The sequence below is a fragment of the Schistocerca piceifrons genome, chromosome 3 (assembly GCF_021461385.2).
Source record: "Schistocerca piceifrons isolate TAMUIC-IGC-003096 chromosome 3, iqSchPice1.1, whole genome shotgun sequence".
Taxonomy (NCBI): Eukaryota; Metazoa; Arthropoda; class Insecta; order Orthoptera; family Acrididae; genus Schistocerca; species Schistocerca piceifrons.
Genome location: NC_060140.1, coordinates 109,124,016 through 109,142,639, shown reverse-complemented (window position 1 = coordinate 109,142,639; position 18,624 = coordinate 109,124,016). Strand labels below are relative to the sequence as shown.

General features: G+C 39.1%; 1 protein-coding gene across 1 annotated transcript in view; it reads right to left on the bottom strand.

Annotated features, from left to right (window-relative positions):
* The window catches only part of LOC124789901 (hemocytin-like), a 543,737-nt gene that overhangs the window by 244,586 nt on the left and 280,527 nt on the right, over positions 1 to 18,624 (bottom strand). The window contains exons 38-39 of the mRNA XM_047257418.1: positions 11,542 to 11,652; positions 5,488 to 5,607 (exon numbers count right to left, since the gene is read on the bottom strand). Coding sequence (XP_047113374.1) covers positions 5,488 to 5,607; positions 11,542 to 11,652 — 231 coding nt within the window. The remainder of the gene's footprint in view (positions 1 to 5,487; positions 5,608 to 11,541; positions 11,653 to 18,624) is intronic.

Below are 18,624 nucleotides of genomic sequence, written 5' to 3'. Positions count from 1 at the left end.
TTTGAAATTTATGTACATAAATTAAATTCAGGAAATAATGTCATTGAGATCACATCTTTCCCGTTGAATGGAAATTTGGAGCCTGTCCTCAATGCTCTGTAATGCTTTCTCCAACATTTCTTATGACACAGGTTCAATTTATTTCAATTCTGTAGGGCTTGTTTATGTAGACACTGTATTTCAGACAACCCTACAAAAAAGTGTCACAAATCGACAGATCAGGAGAGTGTGCAGGCAAACAAACACTGCTGATTTTTGTAACGACATGTGCAAGAAACATCTGTTGAACCACTTAAATGGACATTATCACCTAAGAGCTGTCCCATCCTGTTGGAACATTTCTCTCAGGAGTGCTAGTTCTGCAAGGTTCACAGGAGAGCTTCTGTTAAGTTTGGAAGGTAGGAGACAAGGTACTGGCAGAAGTAAAGCTGTGAGGACAGGGCGTGAGTCGTGCTTGGGTAGCTCAGCTGGTAAAGCATTTGCCCGCGAAAGGCAAAGGTCCCAAGTTCGAGTCTCGGTCCGGCACACAGTTTTAATCTGCCAGGAAGTTTCATATCAGTGCACACTCCACCGCAGAGTGAAAATCTCATTCTGGAAACATCCCCCAGGCTGTGGCTAAGCCATGTCTCCACAATATCCTTTCTTTCAGGAGTGCTAGTTCTGCAAGGTTCGCAGGAGAGCTTCTGTTAAGTTTGGAAGGTAAGAGATGAGGTACTGGCAGATGTAAAGCTGTGAGGATGGCGCGTGAGTCGTGCTTGGGTAGTTCAGCTGATAGAGCATTTGCCCGCGAAAGGCAAAGGTCCTGAGTTCGAGTCTCGGTCCGGCACACAGTTTTAATCTGCCAGGAAGTTTCATTTCTCTCATGTTCATCAGATGCCATACCAGTTCTGGATGCATGAAGTTGTTTAACATTTTGACATAATGCATTGATGCCACAATAACTGCAGTTCCCAACTCTTCAAAAAGTAAACCAACAACCACTATCTTGGAGACACCACACAGCACTTGTAATTTGAGCTGTTAAAGGTCTTTAGTGTAGTTCACATGGGTTCTCTGATGCTCAGTACTGCCAATTCTGTACGTTAACATAGTCATCCAGATGGAAACACACTTTATCACTCATCATATTAAGACATCTGTATCATGCACAAGAATGATGTTCATTATGCCACAAAATTATTTGTGCTATACATCCACTTCACTTAGCTGCTGGATGATCAGTATTTTGTATGGGTGAAATCTGAGATCATCATTAAGATGTAAAGAAGTGAATGATACAATATACCCAGAATTGCAATCTTTCACCTAGTGGATCATTTCAGACAAGCAAGAACTGCCCTTCTCACCTTGTCTACATTTTCCAGGGTTCGGACTGAACTTGGGATACCAGGTGGATTTTTCTTCATCACAGATCCAGTACTTCTTTGATCTAGAATTGCAACTCAACATTTTACATCAAAATTTCAATGGAAAAGAGGCTGATTGGCCATGGACTCGCTATTTCTAGAAACTGCTAGACAGAAAATATGTGATGCTCTACACTCCATTGCTCCATAGCGATTGAAACCACAGTCTAATCTGCCTGTCAGACACTGCCCAAGTTCAGTACCCCCACAACCCACTGAGCACCAGCAGTTTAAAAAACATGATTCCTCTGCACCACTCTACATTTATTTATTTATTGTTCCGTGGGACCACATTAAGGAGAAGTCTCCATGGTCATGGAACGAGTCAATACATGAAATTATAACACGATTGTAGAAACAGATAAAATGAAATATAAGAAACATATTCAGCTGACACGTCGTTAGTTTAAATAAAGAAAATCAAGAATGTAACACTGGAATTTGCTTAATTTCTTAGCTCTTCCAGGAGCTCCTCGACAGAATAGAAGGAGTGAGCCATGAGGAAACTCTTCAGTTTAGACTTAAAAGAGTTTGGGCAACTGCTAAGATTTTTGAGTTCTTGTGGTAGCTTATTGAAAATGGATGCAGCAGAATACTGCACTCCTTTCTGCACAAGAGTCAAGGAAGTGCATTCCACATGCAGATTTAATTTCTGCCTAGTATTAACTGAGTGAAAGCTGCTAACTCTTGAGAATAAGCTAATATTGATAACAACAAACGACATTAAAGAAAATATATACTGTGAGGGCAATGTCAAAATTCCCAGGCTATTGAATAGGGGTCGAGAAGAGGTTTTCGAACTTACACCACACATAGCTTGAACAGTCTGTTTTTGAGCCAAAAGTACCCTTTTTGAATCAGAAGAATTATCCCAAAAAATAATACCATATGACGAACGAAGAAACTCCAGAAGGCATACAAACTCTCATGGTCACATTATAATAAGAAAAGCATATCGAGGCAGGCCAAACTTAGGCACTACAAAACAGTTGTATTACCAGAAGCATTGTACGCATCAGAAACAACCACAATTGGAGTATCAGGCATCATAGACACAGAAAAAATAGAACGCAAAATTCTCAGAAAAATATTTGGACCAATTCACAGAGATGGTATATGGATGAAGCGACCTACCAAAGAGCTGTACCAGCACACTGACAGACTAACAGACGCGATCAGAAAACGCAGATTAACTTTCTATGGGCACATACAGAGAATGGACAACAACCGACTTACAAAGAAAATTTTTGATGTAGTAAACAGCTCAAGCAAGAAAACAAATTGGTATCATGAAATAGACGAAGACTTAAGGCAGATAGGGATCAACAGGCAAATGATAGGAGACAGGAAATACTTCAGAAACAAAGTTAGGAGTGCAAAATTTATTGTAAAGGAGAGAAAGAAGAAAGGAACATTATGGACAGAGCAAAGGAAACAGGAGCACAGCCAAAGGATGAAGAGATTTTGGGAAGAGAAGAGGAAGAAAGGAAAGAAGTGAAAATTGTGTCATCATGTGATTTTCGAGTTCAAACACTGTCCATAAGGGCAACAATGAAACGAATGAATGAATGAATACCATATGACATAAGCATATGAAAATAGGCGAAGTAGACTACTTTTCGTGTTGAAATGTCACTTATTTCAGATACTGTTCTAATGGTAAATAAAGTGGCATTTAGTTTCTGAACAAGATCCTGAACATGGGCTTTCCAGAACAGCTTACTATCTATCTGTACGCCTAGGAACTTGAACTGTTCCGTCTCGCTTATAACATGCACATTCTGTCTGATTAAAATATCAGTTCTTGTTGAATTGTGAGTTAGAAACTGTAAAAACTGAGTCTTACTGTGATTTAGCATCAAATTATTTTCCACAAGCCACGAACTTATTTCATGAACTACATTATTTGATAATGTTTCAATATTACACACAAGATCCTTCACTACCAAGCTGGTGTCATCAGCAAACAGAAATAGTTTTGAATCACCTGTAATACTAGAAGGCATATCATTTATATAAATAAGAAACAGCAGTGGCCCCAGCACCGATCCTTGGGGAACGCCCCATTTAACAGTGCCCCATTGGGACTGAACATCATTACCACTCTCAATATTGCGGAGAATTACCTTCTGCTTTCTGTTCTTAAAGTAAGAGGCGAACCAGTTGTAAGCTACTCCCCCTTACTCCATAATGTTCCAACTTCTCCAGTAATATTTTGTGGTCAACACAGTCAAAAGCCTTCGTTAAATCAAAGAAAACACCTAACGTTCGCAACCTTTTATTTAATCCATCCAAAACCTCACAGAGAAAAGAGACTATAGCATTTTCAGTTGTTAAGCCATTTCTAAAACCAAACTGTACATTTGACAGCAAATTATGTGAATTTAAATGCTGCAGTAACCTTGTATATACAACCCTCTCGATAACTTTAGCAAACACCGATGGCATAGAAATAGGTCTATAATTATCAACATTATCCCTGTATCCCTTTTTATAAAGTGGCTTCACTACCGAGTACTTTAATCGGTCTCGAAACCGACCACTCCTAAAGGAAAAGTTACAGATATGGCTAAGTACTGGGCTAACATACATGGAACAATACTTCAGTATTCTGCTAGATACCCCGTCATATCCATGAGAGTTCTTGGTCTTTAGTGATTTAATTATTAACTCAATCTCCCTCTTGTCAGTATCATGGAGGAGCATTTCAGGTAACAGTCTCGGAACACTTTTTTCTAAGAGCGCTATGTGATTCCCTGTTGGGACTAGGTTTCTATTTAGTTCACCTGCTATATTCAGAAAGTGATTATTAAATACTGTACATATATGCGACTTATCAGTAACATGGACATTCCCACTATGCACTGATTCTATATTCTCGACCTGTCTCTGCAGACCAGCCACTTCCTTTACGACTGACCATATGGTTTTAATTTTATCCTGAGACTTAGCTATTCTATCTGCATACCACATACTTTTTGCCTTCCTAATAACTTTTTTAAGCACCTTACAATACTGTTTGTAATGGACTACTGCATTTAGATTGTGACCGTTTCTAACGTTTTGATATAATTGCCACTTTGTTCTACAAGATATTCTTATACCTTTAGTCAGCCACCCAGGCTGCCTGTTTGTGCTAGTACCCTATTTTGAACGTTCTAACGGAAAGCAACTTTCAAAGAGCACGAGAAAAGTCTTGAGGAAAGCATTACATGAGTGAGATAAATAACTTTTTGTTATCCACAATGTGCAGTTTTCACCTAGGAGGCCATCTATGAATTAGCAAACAGCAGATTATGCATGTAACAGCTCATTTACTATACTAAACAATGGAAAATCCAGGCTGGAATAATGACAATATTATGAAAAGGCTAGATTGCTATTCACCATACAATGCAGATGTTCAGTTGCAGATAGGCACAACAAAAAGACTGTCATGGCACACCAGTCATGTGTATGAGTCGCATTTGCATATGTGTGTGTGTGTGTGTGTGTGTGTGTGTGTTTGCCCAATTCAGAAGAAGGCCTTTTGACCAAAAGGTTACTTGTTTGACAGTCTTTTATGTTGTGCCTGCCACTCAACATCTCCACTATATGGTGAGTAGTAATCCATCCTCATCCTTTATATAGGTTACATGCTAGGATTGATGAGCAAATTGAAAAATTTGATATCACTCACACAAATCTACAGTAATCTAGTGATCCCCAGGCAACAAAAGTTTTTTTACAGGTGGTGCACAGTTCACAACTTAGCAGACATAGCCCCTGTAAATTTTTGCACAATGTTTAACGGAGTAAGATCAAATGAGAGTTTTGACTACTAACATCCATGCATCAGATATGGACATTATGTTCAACTACCTCCTTGGTGGTACTTCAAAAGACTGTGCTATTTACTGGCAATGGGTTTTAACTCTCCTTAAACAAGGATAATACTTACAGAGTAGGGTTTCTTAATACAGCAGTGTCTACAATGTTAAACAGTGTATCAAATACTGACTACAATATTTTGGAGTTATTTGTCAAAAAATGATGCTTGTCTAACTCATTATTCAGAATTAATTAAAATAAACAGACTCACCTGGTTCACATCGTCGATTCTCTGTACATGATCCAAGTAGTTCTGACACCTTTGAAAATCCATGACACATATTATCACAGGAAACAGCACATTCCACCAACACCTCTCCTGGTCCACATACTGCAAACAAGATTAGACAAACATAACACAGTTTAAGAATGTAGACAGGAACTTAAGATTGTTATCATTCATTTCCCATCATCAAAATAATAGCTAATAACATAATGACCCTATTCCATTTGTATTCCATTTTACTACATTTAGAAAACAATAGCACAAAAAATTACAAACATAAGACATTTGTTTATTCAGTGGTACTAGGTGTTAAATAGATCCTAACTTCATGAAAAACCTCAGGAAAGTGGAACAAGTTAAGACTTTCATTAACATAGAGAGAAACCAAGTCTGTAGATGAAACTGACAACAATAATTAATGGCAGGCTGATTTCTTATGTGGAAATACTAACAAAAATTATTTACTAGTTCTGTTCCAACTATGAGATGTTTGCTACTTTGAAAATGTGGCTGCATTTTGTATGTAACACTGGTTAACAGAGGACCAAAATAGAATATTTTGTTTTGCATGGTTATGTGACTGAAGACACTATATATGCGGAAAATAGAAGTAACTCCAACATTGGTTGTGGCCTTTGTTGGATTTTCAAATGCAAAGCAAGAATGTATTGTTCTGATCTGGCTGCAAAATTCAGCTGTGAAGGAAACAATGAACAGTATCTTACAATCACTAGTGCAAAAGTGGATATATAAATATATCTTTCAAATAAATTTCAACTCTGGATGAGACAAATTGAAAACAGAAGCAGATGTCTTCCTCTGTGGTGATTTAAATATAGAGAAGACAATTAAAGAACATTTTTTGTAATCTTTTAATATCATTGAGTGCAAAAAAATACTGCTTTGTACACAGTAATTCTTGTTTATACAACATTCTTGTGAATGTTTCAAGAAATTTTTATGAGATCAGTTTTGCATCAGGTGGACGCCTGAGAAGCCATGATCCACCATTTCTCTCAGTCTGAATTAAAACAACAGTCTCATTTCCAGTTACCTGTCAATAATGAATGAAGCATTAACACAGACAAGAGGTTAGAAATGGATTATATTAATTTCTTTGGACAAATATGTTGAGAATTCTGATAATTTTTTACAAGCAGTTATACCTTTGTGTGAGTGCTTTTCGGCATTATGGAAAATTGCTCTAAAAGTAAAATCAGAAAATTAGAAACTAAAAATGTATTCCTCTGTTGTGGTGCACTTTAGGGAAGAGAAGATCACATTGTACAGAATTTAAAAATGTTCTTATATGTGAGGGGCAGAGTCAAATAATGAGATATGCCTATCTGAAATACTACACAGACAGACTTCATCTAGCTCCTAATAAATGCAAGGTCACACTGGATGACATAAAGCAAGGATATACTCACCCACAGTGCCTGACTCACAGATAAATAAATTAAGGGCAAAATAACCCAATAGATAGAACTGCAACAAATTTTCTTTGTGCTGAGTTGCCTGGGAAGCATGGTTTCCCAAGGGATGTCATCAAGCCTATATATGTTGTAACAACTGCTACTGTCCTCAGACTCTAAATGTATGAATTGTTATTGGCAATCTAAATACATAATAATAATAATAATCAGTAGCTACTGTGCCTTTCAGCAGGTCCAGGTATGGTGCTTCTCCATCCCTAATGTCTTGTACATTTCACCTCAGTTCCAGATAGTTATCGCTTTCCTCCTGTACAATAACTGATATCTTCTTCTTCCTCTTCTTTTCTTTCACTTTGCCATCCCTTCAGTTCCTGCTACAGTAAGCACTGTCCATGACCAAGCCAATTTTTCTTTCTTTATGTAACAGTATTGATGTGATTTCCACTCTCCCCACCTATGTTCAGTGCCTCCAGCAAACTTTTCTTGTCTTTTCTTAGTATCCAGGCCTCTGACTTGTATGAAGCTAAGCTCCATACATAGCATTTGGCCAATCTTTCCCTCAGAGTTTTATTCAGTGATCTGCACGGCAGTTTCCTTTCTTTTTGCCGGCCGGGGTGGCCAAGCGGTTAAAGGCGCTACAGTCCGGAACTGCGTGACCGCTACGGTCGCAGGTTCGAATCCTGCCTCGGGCATGGATGTGTGTGATGTCCTTAGGTTAGTTAGGTTTAAGTAGTTCTAAGTTCTAGGGGACTGATGACCTTAGAAGTTAAGTCCCATAGTGCTCAGAGCCATTTTCCTTTCTTTTTGAACAATTGCTTGGCTATCACTATTCCTGATCATAGATCTGTGTTACATTTTAGGTCCATTGTCACAATATTTCCCAAGTATTTGAAATTTGCAACCATCTGTAGTTGTTTCTCACTTATTGTGATTTCCCCCTCCTCTTCTTTTCCTCTAAGTGTCATGTTTTTGGTATTTTTCTTATTAATTTTCATTCCAAATTCTTCAAATTTGCTGTTTAGGTCTTCCACCATTTCATTATGCACCTTCTCGGATTCCGCCAACACCACTATGTTGTCATAAATATTACAACTGCCTTCTACGTACACTTTTCTTGTTATACACTCCTGGAAATGGAAAAAAGAACACATTGACACCGGTGTGTCAGACCCACCATACTTGCTCCGGACACTGCGAGAGGGCTGTACAAGCAATGATCACACGCACGGCACAGCGGACACACCAGGAACCATGGTGTTGGCCGTCGAATGGCGATAGCTGCGCAGCATTTGTGCACCGCCGCCGTCAGTGTCAGCCAGTTTGCCGTGGCATACGGAGCTCCATCGCAGTCTTTAACACTGGTAGCATGCCGCGACAGTGTGGACGTGAACCGTATGTGCAGTTGACGGACTTTGAGCGAGGGCGTATAGTGGGCATGCGGGAGGCCGGGTGGACGTACTGCCGAATTGCTCAACACGTGGGGCGTGAGGTCTCCACAGTACATCGATGTTGTCGCCAGTGGTCGGCGGAAGGTGCACGTGCCCGTCGACCTGGGACCGGACCGCAGCGACGCACGGATGCACGCCAAGACCGTAGGATCCTACGCAGTGGCATAGGGGACCGCACCGCCACTTCCCAGCAAATTAGGGACACTGTTGCTCCTGGGGTATCAGCGAGGACCATTCGCAACCGTCTCCATGAAGCTGGGTGAGTGCCACAATCAGGACTGCATACGACTGAGGCACACAGGGCCAACACCCGGCATCATGGTGTGGGGAGCGATCTCCTACACTGGCCGTACACCACTGGTGATCGTCGAGGGGACACTGAATAGTGCACGGTACATCCAAACCGTCATCAAACCCATCGTTCTACCATTCCTAGACCAGCAAGGGAACTTGCTGTTCCAACAGGACAATGCACGTCCGCATGTATCCCGTGCCACCCAACGTGCTCTAGAAGGTGTAAGTCAACTACCCTGGCCAGCAAGATCTCCGGATCTGTCCCCCATTGAGCATGTTTGGGACTGGATGAAGCGTCGTCTCACGCGGTCTGCACGTCCAGCACGAACGCTGGTCCAACTGAGGCACCAGGTGAAAATGGCATGGCAAGCCGTTCCACAGGACTACATCCAGCATCTCTACGATCGTCTCCATGGGAGAATAGCAGCCTGCATTGCTGCGAAAGGTGGATATACACTGTACTAGTGCCGACATTGTGCATGCTCTGTTGCCTGTGTCTATGTGCCTGTGGTTCTGTCAGTGTGATCATGTGATGTATCTGACCCCAGGAATGTGTCAATAAAATTTCCCCTTCCTGGGACAATGAATACACGGTGTTCTTATTTCAATTTCCAGGAGTGTATCTCTGTACTCTACTAAGATCTATTCCAGATCAACAATGGATAGCGCAGGTGAAAGGAAAGCTAGAAAACATTTTGAAATAAATGTGCACAACAAGAGATCATGTGGCAGGCCCAGAAAGTGCTGCACAGATACAGTGAAATCAGACGTGGTGGAGAGAGAAGATTCTATTTGAAAGATGTACAGGAACAGGAGATCTGTGAAGTCAAGAGGAAATGGTGAGCACTTGTACACCACATCTGAGAAACTGGAGCTGGGAATGATAATGACTACAACTTTAGTTATTTCCTCAAGGTTTATAACATCAATCAACTTATTCTTTTTAGGATAGGCATGAGTCTATCCCACTTCACCTTATCAGAAGCTTTTTTCCAAATCAATAAAAACAGCAGGAAATTTTCTATTCTTTTCAATGTACTTCTCACCTAGTACCTGTAGTAGGCCTGTAGCATTTCTCATGCCTACCCCTATTCTGAAGCCACACAAGAGTAGGATTGTAGCAAGTGGAGCTATTTAATGTTACTGCTTTTGAACTTCAAATCTCTTGCAGTACTCTTTCCAGACCTCTTTTCCAATTCATACAAGTTTAAATGAGCATTTATGCTCATAAAATGGAACACTGATAATCATCTGGGTGCTCCATGAAACTTACTTCATCCAACATTCTATTCAAAAATCCACAATTCATGTTGAATTATTCCTTCTCAAGATCTTCATCCACAACAAAAATTATCATACTGTATACCTAGTACTTTCCAAATACACAGCAGGGCAACAAATCTCATCATAGACAATATCTTTCACTGACAGTCAATTTGGTCATCAAATGAACTTCATACCAATAAGCCTGACAATCCTATTACGCTCAACTCAAATGACTCACTACCCACATACAATTTTGCAAGCCAGAAAGATCGACCAGAGCCCCTGTTAAGTTTCTCCTAAGGATTTCAATTTTTCTTCCATTGGCCACAAGAATCTGAATTCATGGCCCTTCAAATGCCTTTGATTCTTCAGTTTCTGATAATATTGATTCTGTGCATCCCGAAAGTCTTGAAAATGTTTATCTGTTTCATATTTAATTAGAAATGATAATTATTCAACACTTTCAGATTTAAATGTAAGATTTTAGTTTTGAAGAATCTTTCTTTCTGATTTCTTCAAGGTTTGGTAACTGCCAATTTAATATAAACTCTAATCTAGTTTTTTCCACTTCATTTCGTTTGTTATCTGCGCAGCATGAAAAATAACACTGTGAACCAAAAATATGGAGGTTATTGATATTAGTTTTCCTATCAGCAAAATGCTCATACGCTGTACTACTATCAGCTGCATTTATTACATGGTGGATTTACAGAATGGAATCACAGAATCATCAAAAGCTACTGTAACATGTATTTACCAATATACAGCCAGTTTTGATCAAGCAGATCACAGTTACCATTACATCAGATTAAAGAAAGGCATGTGGTGTCAAGAACATAATCATTGTCAGCTGCAGCATCTGTCACTTATACATGCATCAAGTTTCTCATACATTTTCATGTATCACCATGTGCACAAATTGACATCGCATGATATAATTTGGTGAGATAGTATGCTGAACAATGTAACGCACTGTCAATATCTGCAATTAGTGAGAAATAGAAAAATGTTCATTTGTGGATTGTTATCAATATATACACAATAATTGGGTAAACTTCGTTTCATTTAGGGATCGTTGCCCTCATGTATTTATTTATTTATTTATTTATTTTTGGGGGGGGGGGGAGGAGGGGGGCTGAAAATCTGTTTTCAATAGTATTTTATTTGCATTTTCTAGTGTAGAAGTATCTCATCAACATTAAATCAAACTGACATTATTTGTGTGCGCAAATCAAAGACTACTGTACAACAGGGACCAACCAAATGGAGGAGTGCAGCTGTTACGGCACTACCTTATATTCGGAAGGATAGGATTCACACTGTCTGGCCATCCTGATTTGAGTTTTCCAAAGTTCTCCTAGATCACTTCATGCAAATGTTGAGTTGTTTCTTTCATCAAGGCCATGGAAAACCATCAGTCCTATCCATATAGAACATACTTAAGTATTCTGGGTATATCTATATTTTGAGCTACTGATTTTTATTGTATTACCATGACTTTTACTGTACCATTGTGAGGCGATCCTTGGATAAAATAAACAAATAAATGATGCCAAGTAGTTTACAGTACATAGAGCAATTGAAGTATGACTTACAGTTTGGTGTAGTAGACTTCGTAGGTTCCGCTGAAGAAGGTGTATCTTGAGGGACGGTTGTCGTTTCCGGTAATAATACTGATGTCCTTTGGGGTAGAACTGTAGGTATTCCTGCACAATAAATTAGTTGCTAGTGAGAAACAAAAAGAGAGTAGCAGCAAGAGATAAATTTCTACCACCATAAATTAGATCAATAATAGCAACAACTCTGTCTTTTGAATCATGGACCTGGAAAGCACTGAGCCACATGAATGTGCTTTGTAGTTACTGAAACAATGCACAGACTGTTTGTAAAGAATGCTGCAGTTCCTATACATCCACATACCCATCTACAAACTCAAGGCTTCAGAAATGCAATAGCATCTCTGTCTTGAGTATTAAAGTATCCCCTGCAGTATGGCTCTGATATTGACAGGGCACTAAACTGCAACCACACTAACTATTTATTATCTCTTCATTGTCAGTGAAGTTTGGCTGCATCTGCTGCTTGAAGTTCAATAAATAAACAACTGTACCTAATTTCCTGAAATAAATATGTGCTATGATGGTGATGGGATAAGCTACTACAAATCACTGTAGCCAAGACAAACTATTCATAACAAAAGAACAGTTTATTCAAACAAGTTTTGTAAACAGTGTTCACTGTCCATACTGTGAGCCTGAACTGGCTACTAACTTGGCATTATCAATGAAGTTCTGCAACATGTGTGCTTATAACAAAAAAACAAAAACAGTTAAAATCAGTTTACAGGTCTGTAATTGCAGAATAAATACAAGTCCCTACTGTTTGTTGCACCACAAAAGAAATTTAAGTTCCAACTGTGGCTAACACACATAATTACTTGTCATAACTGATCCATAAGCCACATACAAATACAAGACCCAACTGTTTGTCAAGCCACAACTAAATACAAGTCTTGACTGTGGCCAACTTATCAACAAGCGAATAATGCAAACACTTGACCATATCCACAAATGGAAATATTCTTGGAACTGCACTAAAAAATTGACAAATGCTGAGATCAAACTGAATAAAATCAGAGTGCAAACTGTGTTTCGGGCACATAAGCAAATGAGTTTAAGATCAAACAGAAATGGGTACCCAATACACTGCACCAGTCTGGCATCTACTTTGCCCTCACGCCAGCCTCATGCTGGCTCTCATATACTCTCCTGCTGGACTTTCCATAACATCTGTCACTAGGCTTGGAATTTGCACAAGTACAAAATTTCAATTTCAGTATCCTTCACAGTAGCTGAACTTTAATGACATAGGAAGAGGCATACTTTCACAGTGGTGAATTTGACATGTCGTAGTAAGTTGTGTGCGGATAGCTCACCCACAGTTAATAAAAACACAAACTGCACAATTTTACTGCACTATTAATATTGTCTATAATTTATTATTGTTGTTGTTGTGGTCTTCAGTCCTGAGACTGGTTTGATGCAGCTCTCCATGCTACTCTATCCTGTGTAAGCTTCTTCATCTCCCAGTACCTACTGCAATCTACATCCTTCTGAATCTGCTTAGTGTATTCATCTCTTGGTCTCCCTCTACGATTTTTACCCTCCACGCTGCCCTCCAATACTAAATTGGTGATCCCTTGATGCCTCAGAACATGTCCTACCAACCGATCCCGTCTTCTGGTCAAGTTGTGCCACAAACTTCTCTTCTCCACAATCCTGTTCAATACTTCCTCATTAGTTATGTGATCTACCCATCTAATCTTCAGCATTCTTCTGTAGCACCACATTTCGAATGCTTCTATTCTCTTCTTGTCCAAACTATTTATCGTCCATGTTTCACTTCCATACATGGCTACACTCCATACAAATACTTTCAGAAATGATTTCCTGACACTTAAATCTATACTCGATGTTAACAAATTTCTCTTCTTCAGAAAAGCTTTCCTTTCCATTGCCAGTCTACATTTTATATCGTCTCTACTTCGACCATCATCAGTTATTTTGCTCCCCAAATAGCAAAACTCCTTTACTACTTTAAGTGTCTCATTTCCTAATCTAATTCCCTCAGCATCACCCGACTTAATTCGACTACATTCCATTATCCTCGTTTTGCTTTTGTTGATGTTCAACTTATATCCTCCTTTCAAGACACTGTCCATTCCATTCAACTGCTCTTCCAAGTCCTTTGCTGTCTCTGACAGAATTACAATGTCATCGGCGAACCTCAAAGTTTTTATTTCTTCTCCATGGATTTTAATACCCACTCCGAATTTTTCTTTTGTTTCCTTTACTGCTTGCTCAATATACAGATTGAACAACATTGGGGAGAGGCTACAACCCTGTCTCACTCCCTTCCCAACCACTGCTTCCCTTTCATATTCCTCAACTCTTATAACTGCCATCTGGTTTCTGTACAAATTGTAAATAGCCTTTCGCTCCCTGTATTTTACCCCTGCCACCTTCAGAATTTGAAAGAGAGTATTCCAGTCAACATTGTCAAAAGCTTTCTCTAAGTCTACAAATGCTAGAAATGTAGGTTTGCCTTTCCTTAATCTTTCTTCTAAGATAAATTGTAAGGTCAGTATTGCCTCACGTGTTCCAGTGTTTCTATGGAATCCAAACTGATCTTCCCCGAGGTTGGCTTCTACTAGTTTTTCCATTCGTCTGTAAAGAATTCGTGTTAGTATTTTGCAGCTGTGACTTATTAAACTGATAGTTCGGTAATTTTCACATCTGTCAACACCTGCTTTCTTTGGGATTGGAATTATTATATTCTTCTTGAAGTCTGAGGGTATTTTGCCTGTTTCATACATCTTGCTCACCAGATGGTAGAGTTTTGTCAGGACTGGCTCTCCCAAGGCCGTCAGTAGTTCCAATGGAATGTTGTCTACTCCGGGGGCCTTCTTTCGACTTAGGTCTTTCAGTGCTCTGTCAAACTCTTCATGCAGTATCGTATCTCCAATTTCATCTTCATCTACATCCTCTTCCATTTCCATAATATTGTCCTCAAGCACATCGCCCTTCTATAGACCCTCTATATACTCCTTCCACCTTTCTGCTTTCCCTTCTTTGCTTAGAACAGGGTTTCCATCTGAGCTCTTGATATTCATACAAGTCGTTCTCTTATCTCCAAAGGTCTCTTTAATTTTCCTGTAGGCAGTATCTATCTTACCCCTAGTGAGATAAGCCTCTACATCCTTACATTTGTCCTCTATCCATCCCTGCTTAGCCATTTTGCACTTCCTGTCGATCTCATTTTTGAGACATTTGTATTCCTTTTTGCCTGCTTCATTTACTGCATTTTTATATTTTCTCCTTTCATCAATTAAATTCAATACTTCTTCTGTTACCCAAGGATTTCTACCAGCCCTCGTCTTTTTACCGACTTGATCCTCTGCTGCCTTCACTACTTCATCCCTCAAAGCTACCCATTCTTCTTCTACCGTATTTCTTTCCCCCATTCCTGTCAATTGCTCCCTTATGCTCTCCCTGAAACTCTGTACAACCTCTGGTTCTTTCAGTTTATCCAGGTCCCATCTCCTTAAATTCCCACCTTTTTGCAGTTTCTTCAGTTTTAATCTACAGGTCATAACCAATAGATTGTGGTCAGAGTCCACATCTGCCCCTGGAAATGTCTTACAATTTAAAACCTGCTTCCTAAATCTCTGTCTTACCATTATATAGTCTATCTGATACCTTTTAGTATCTCCAGGGTTCTTCCATGTATACAACCTTCTTTCATGATTCTTAAACCAAGTGTTAGCTATGATTATTTTGTGCTCTGTGCAAAATTCTACCAGGCGGCTTCCTCTTTCATTTCTTAGCCCCAATCCATATCCACCGACTATGTTTCCTTCTGTCCCTTTTCCTACACTCGAATCCCAGTCACCCATGACTATTAAATTTTCGTCTCCCTTCACTATCTGAATAATTTCTTTTATTTCATCATACATTTCTTCAATTTCTTCGTCATCTGCAGAGCTAGTTGGCATATAAACTTGTACTACTGTAGTAGGTGTGGGCTTCGTACCTATCTTGGACACAATAATGCGTTCACTATGCTGTTTGTAGTAGCTTACCTGCATTCCTATTTTCCTATTCATTATTAAACCTACTCCTGCATTACCCCATTTGATTTTGTGTTTATAACCCTGTAGTCACCTGACCAGAAGTCTTGTTCCTCCTGCCACCGAACTTCACTAATTCCCACTATATCTAACTTCAACCTATCCTTTTCCCTTTTTAAATTTTCTAACCTACCTACCCGATTAAGGGATCTGACATTCCACGCTCCGAACCGTAGAACGCCAGTTTTCTTTCTCCTGATAACGACATCCTCCTGAGTATTCCCCGCCCGGAGATCCGAATGGGAGACTATTTTACCTCCGGAATATTTTACCCAAGAGGACGCCATCATCATTTAATCATACAGTAAAGCTGCATGCCCTCGGGAAAAATTACGGCTGTAGTTTCCCCTTGCTTTCAGTCGTTCGCAGTACCAGCACAGCAAGGCCGTTTTGGTTATTGTTACAAGGCCACATCAGTCAATCATCCAGACTGTTGCCCTTGCAACTACTGAAAAGGCTGCTGCCCCTCTTCAGGAACCACACGTTTGTCTGGCCTCGCAACAGATACCCCTCTGTTGTGGTTGCACCTACGGTACGGCTATCTGTATCGCTGAGGCACGCAAGCCTCCCCACCAACGGCAAGGTCCATGGTTCATGGGGGGGAATTTATTATTAGCAGTGGTATATTGTAGTGATCAAGAATTTCCACATAAATTCTAGAACCACTCACCTTTCTACCATCTCGAACACACGATATTTTAAAAATAAGTGTGAGAGAACGTACATGCTGCACAACACGTTTGTGTGTGTCACAACAAGCACAAGGTAGACACAATGGTCGAACAGCATTGACAAGTGTTTGCCACTCACGCCACGGAAGCCATATTGGAAGAACAAGAAGTAATTATGTAGTATTCTTTGCTGTTTTAGGGACTCTGATGATTTTTAAAGAAAAATGAACAATTGGTTATAGACTTTTAAGTACTTCACATATTGTACTGGCTAGAGGCAAGACGGGTTCATAAATTATGTGGTTGTTAAACCAACTTTACTGCAGATGTATTTTATCGAGTCTAACACAAGACGAATCAGTTGTCTTGCATACTTTCGAATATTGATGTGAGAAATGGTAAATATGTTATTTGTGGAAGTTGAAGGAGAGAGAGTCTTATAAATTCCTGTTAACCAGCAGTATTCTTCGGAGAAGAAGTTTTTGGAGATTGACGTAGCCGGAAATCAAGAGAAGAAGATCGGCTGCACGTACCAAGTAAGTCAACCTATGGGAGAGTTGTGTGAATTTTGCAATCCAACTTCACACCACTTCTTATCATCCAAATCGTTAGAATAACCTTCTTATGGGAAATTGTCTCCTCTTCCAGTTGGTGCACTTACTTTTCTCATAACTTTAAAAGAATTTGAATTACAGCCAGGCTGTTATTAATATACATACATACCAATTCAGAAAAATCAGTTTCATTTTTTTCCCTCTTGCGTTACTTTTTAGGGAAAGGAGGGAAGATGACAGCTTAGAACCAGTTTTCAATAATATTGTATTTGAATTTTTTAGTGCTGATGTGTATCCACTGCATTTGATTATAAAACTTCTTTCAACCGTAAAGATAACTCTATCATTACGAATGAAACCCACACAACACTGGTGTAATATTCTACAACATTTATTATTTGTTAGACAAACTGGTTTTCAGCTGTTACATCATCATCAGGTGCAGGAATAAGTATGTGATGCAGTGAAACTTTGTTGAACTAAAGATTTTAAACTAGTGCAAGTACAGAGTATGTCCAATTCCAGAGACAAAAATGTTAATGTTGGAATTAGGTATAAAACAAGAGGGATTATTCCAGTGCAAATTTGATGTATGATTATTTACCTAATATAAAATAAGTGACACATTAACCAATGAACCATAGACAAATTACAACAGTTGTACACAGAAGAAAATAACTGAATATACTTTGATGACATATTCCAGGGGTGTGGCTGAACAAAATAATCTTGTCAGTAATAGTTTTTAAATTAATAACCTGATAAGATATAATAGTGATATTAAGCAGGTGAGTGAAGCAACTGTGATTATACAAAGTAATTTTTTAAACACAACATGATCCGGATGTGATTATGAGTAGTATCCATAGCTAAAAGTGGCAAGTAAGGGAACTGTGTCTGGTCATCCACAACCAAGCTTAGGTTGATGGACATGTGTTTATTAATTTCCATTATTTCAAAGTAGTTCATCTTGTTTCCTTTATGGATGTGATATAAGATCCCAGTATTTGTGTGTGTTTCATTCATAATGTATAAAATTGTATACCAAGAACCAATGGAACAGTCAATCAATTCAATAACTATATCAGATTTTTCAGTATAATATAGCAGCATATTTATTTATAAAAAGAGTGGTAGTACATTTATTTCAATAATTACCTGCTCTGAGAGCACTCCTCAAGTTCCTTGATGGGACACACTACATTTGTTTAAAGCAAAATCAGGAAACACATCACTGCATCTGTAGCTAACTGATAATGATATGTACACAGATGGACTTAGTTTCCTGAGTTAGTATTCTTATTTTTATAACTATACACTCTCTCAGACACAAATAACCACACAACAACCAAAACACAGCCACAACAGTTGTGGTAATGTAGACATTTAATGAGATGTGTCAGAACTTCCTTAGCTATCCAGGTACAAATCATCATGACCTGCCCTCACAGCTCTACTTTTGTCAATAACTCTCTCCCACTTTTGTTTGAACATTGCCTATGAAGGGCGAAGTACTGGGTCCAAGCCCTGGTCCATCAAACATTTTTAACTTGCCAGTAAATTTCGAAACAGCACACACTATGCTGCAGTGTGAAAGATTCATTCAACATTCAAGATTTTATGAGAGATGGCTCAGGCTGAGAGAAGTGTACAAACTTTGTTTAAGGCAGTAGTGGTGTGGCAAAGGACAAGAAATAATATAACCCTTATGCAAACCATATTCTAACCATAATTAAATTTCCTTCAAAGGCCAAAACTGGAACA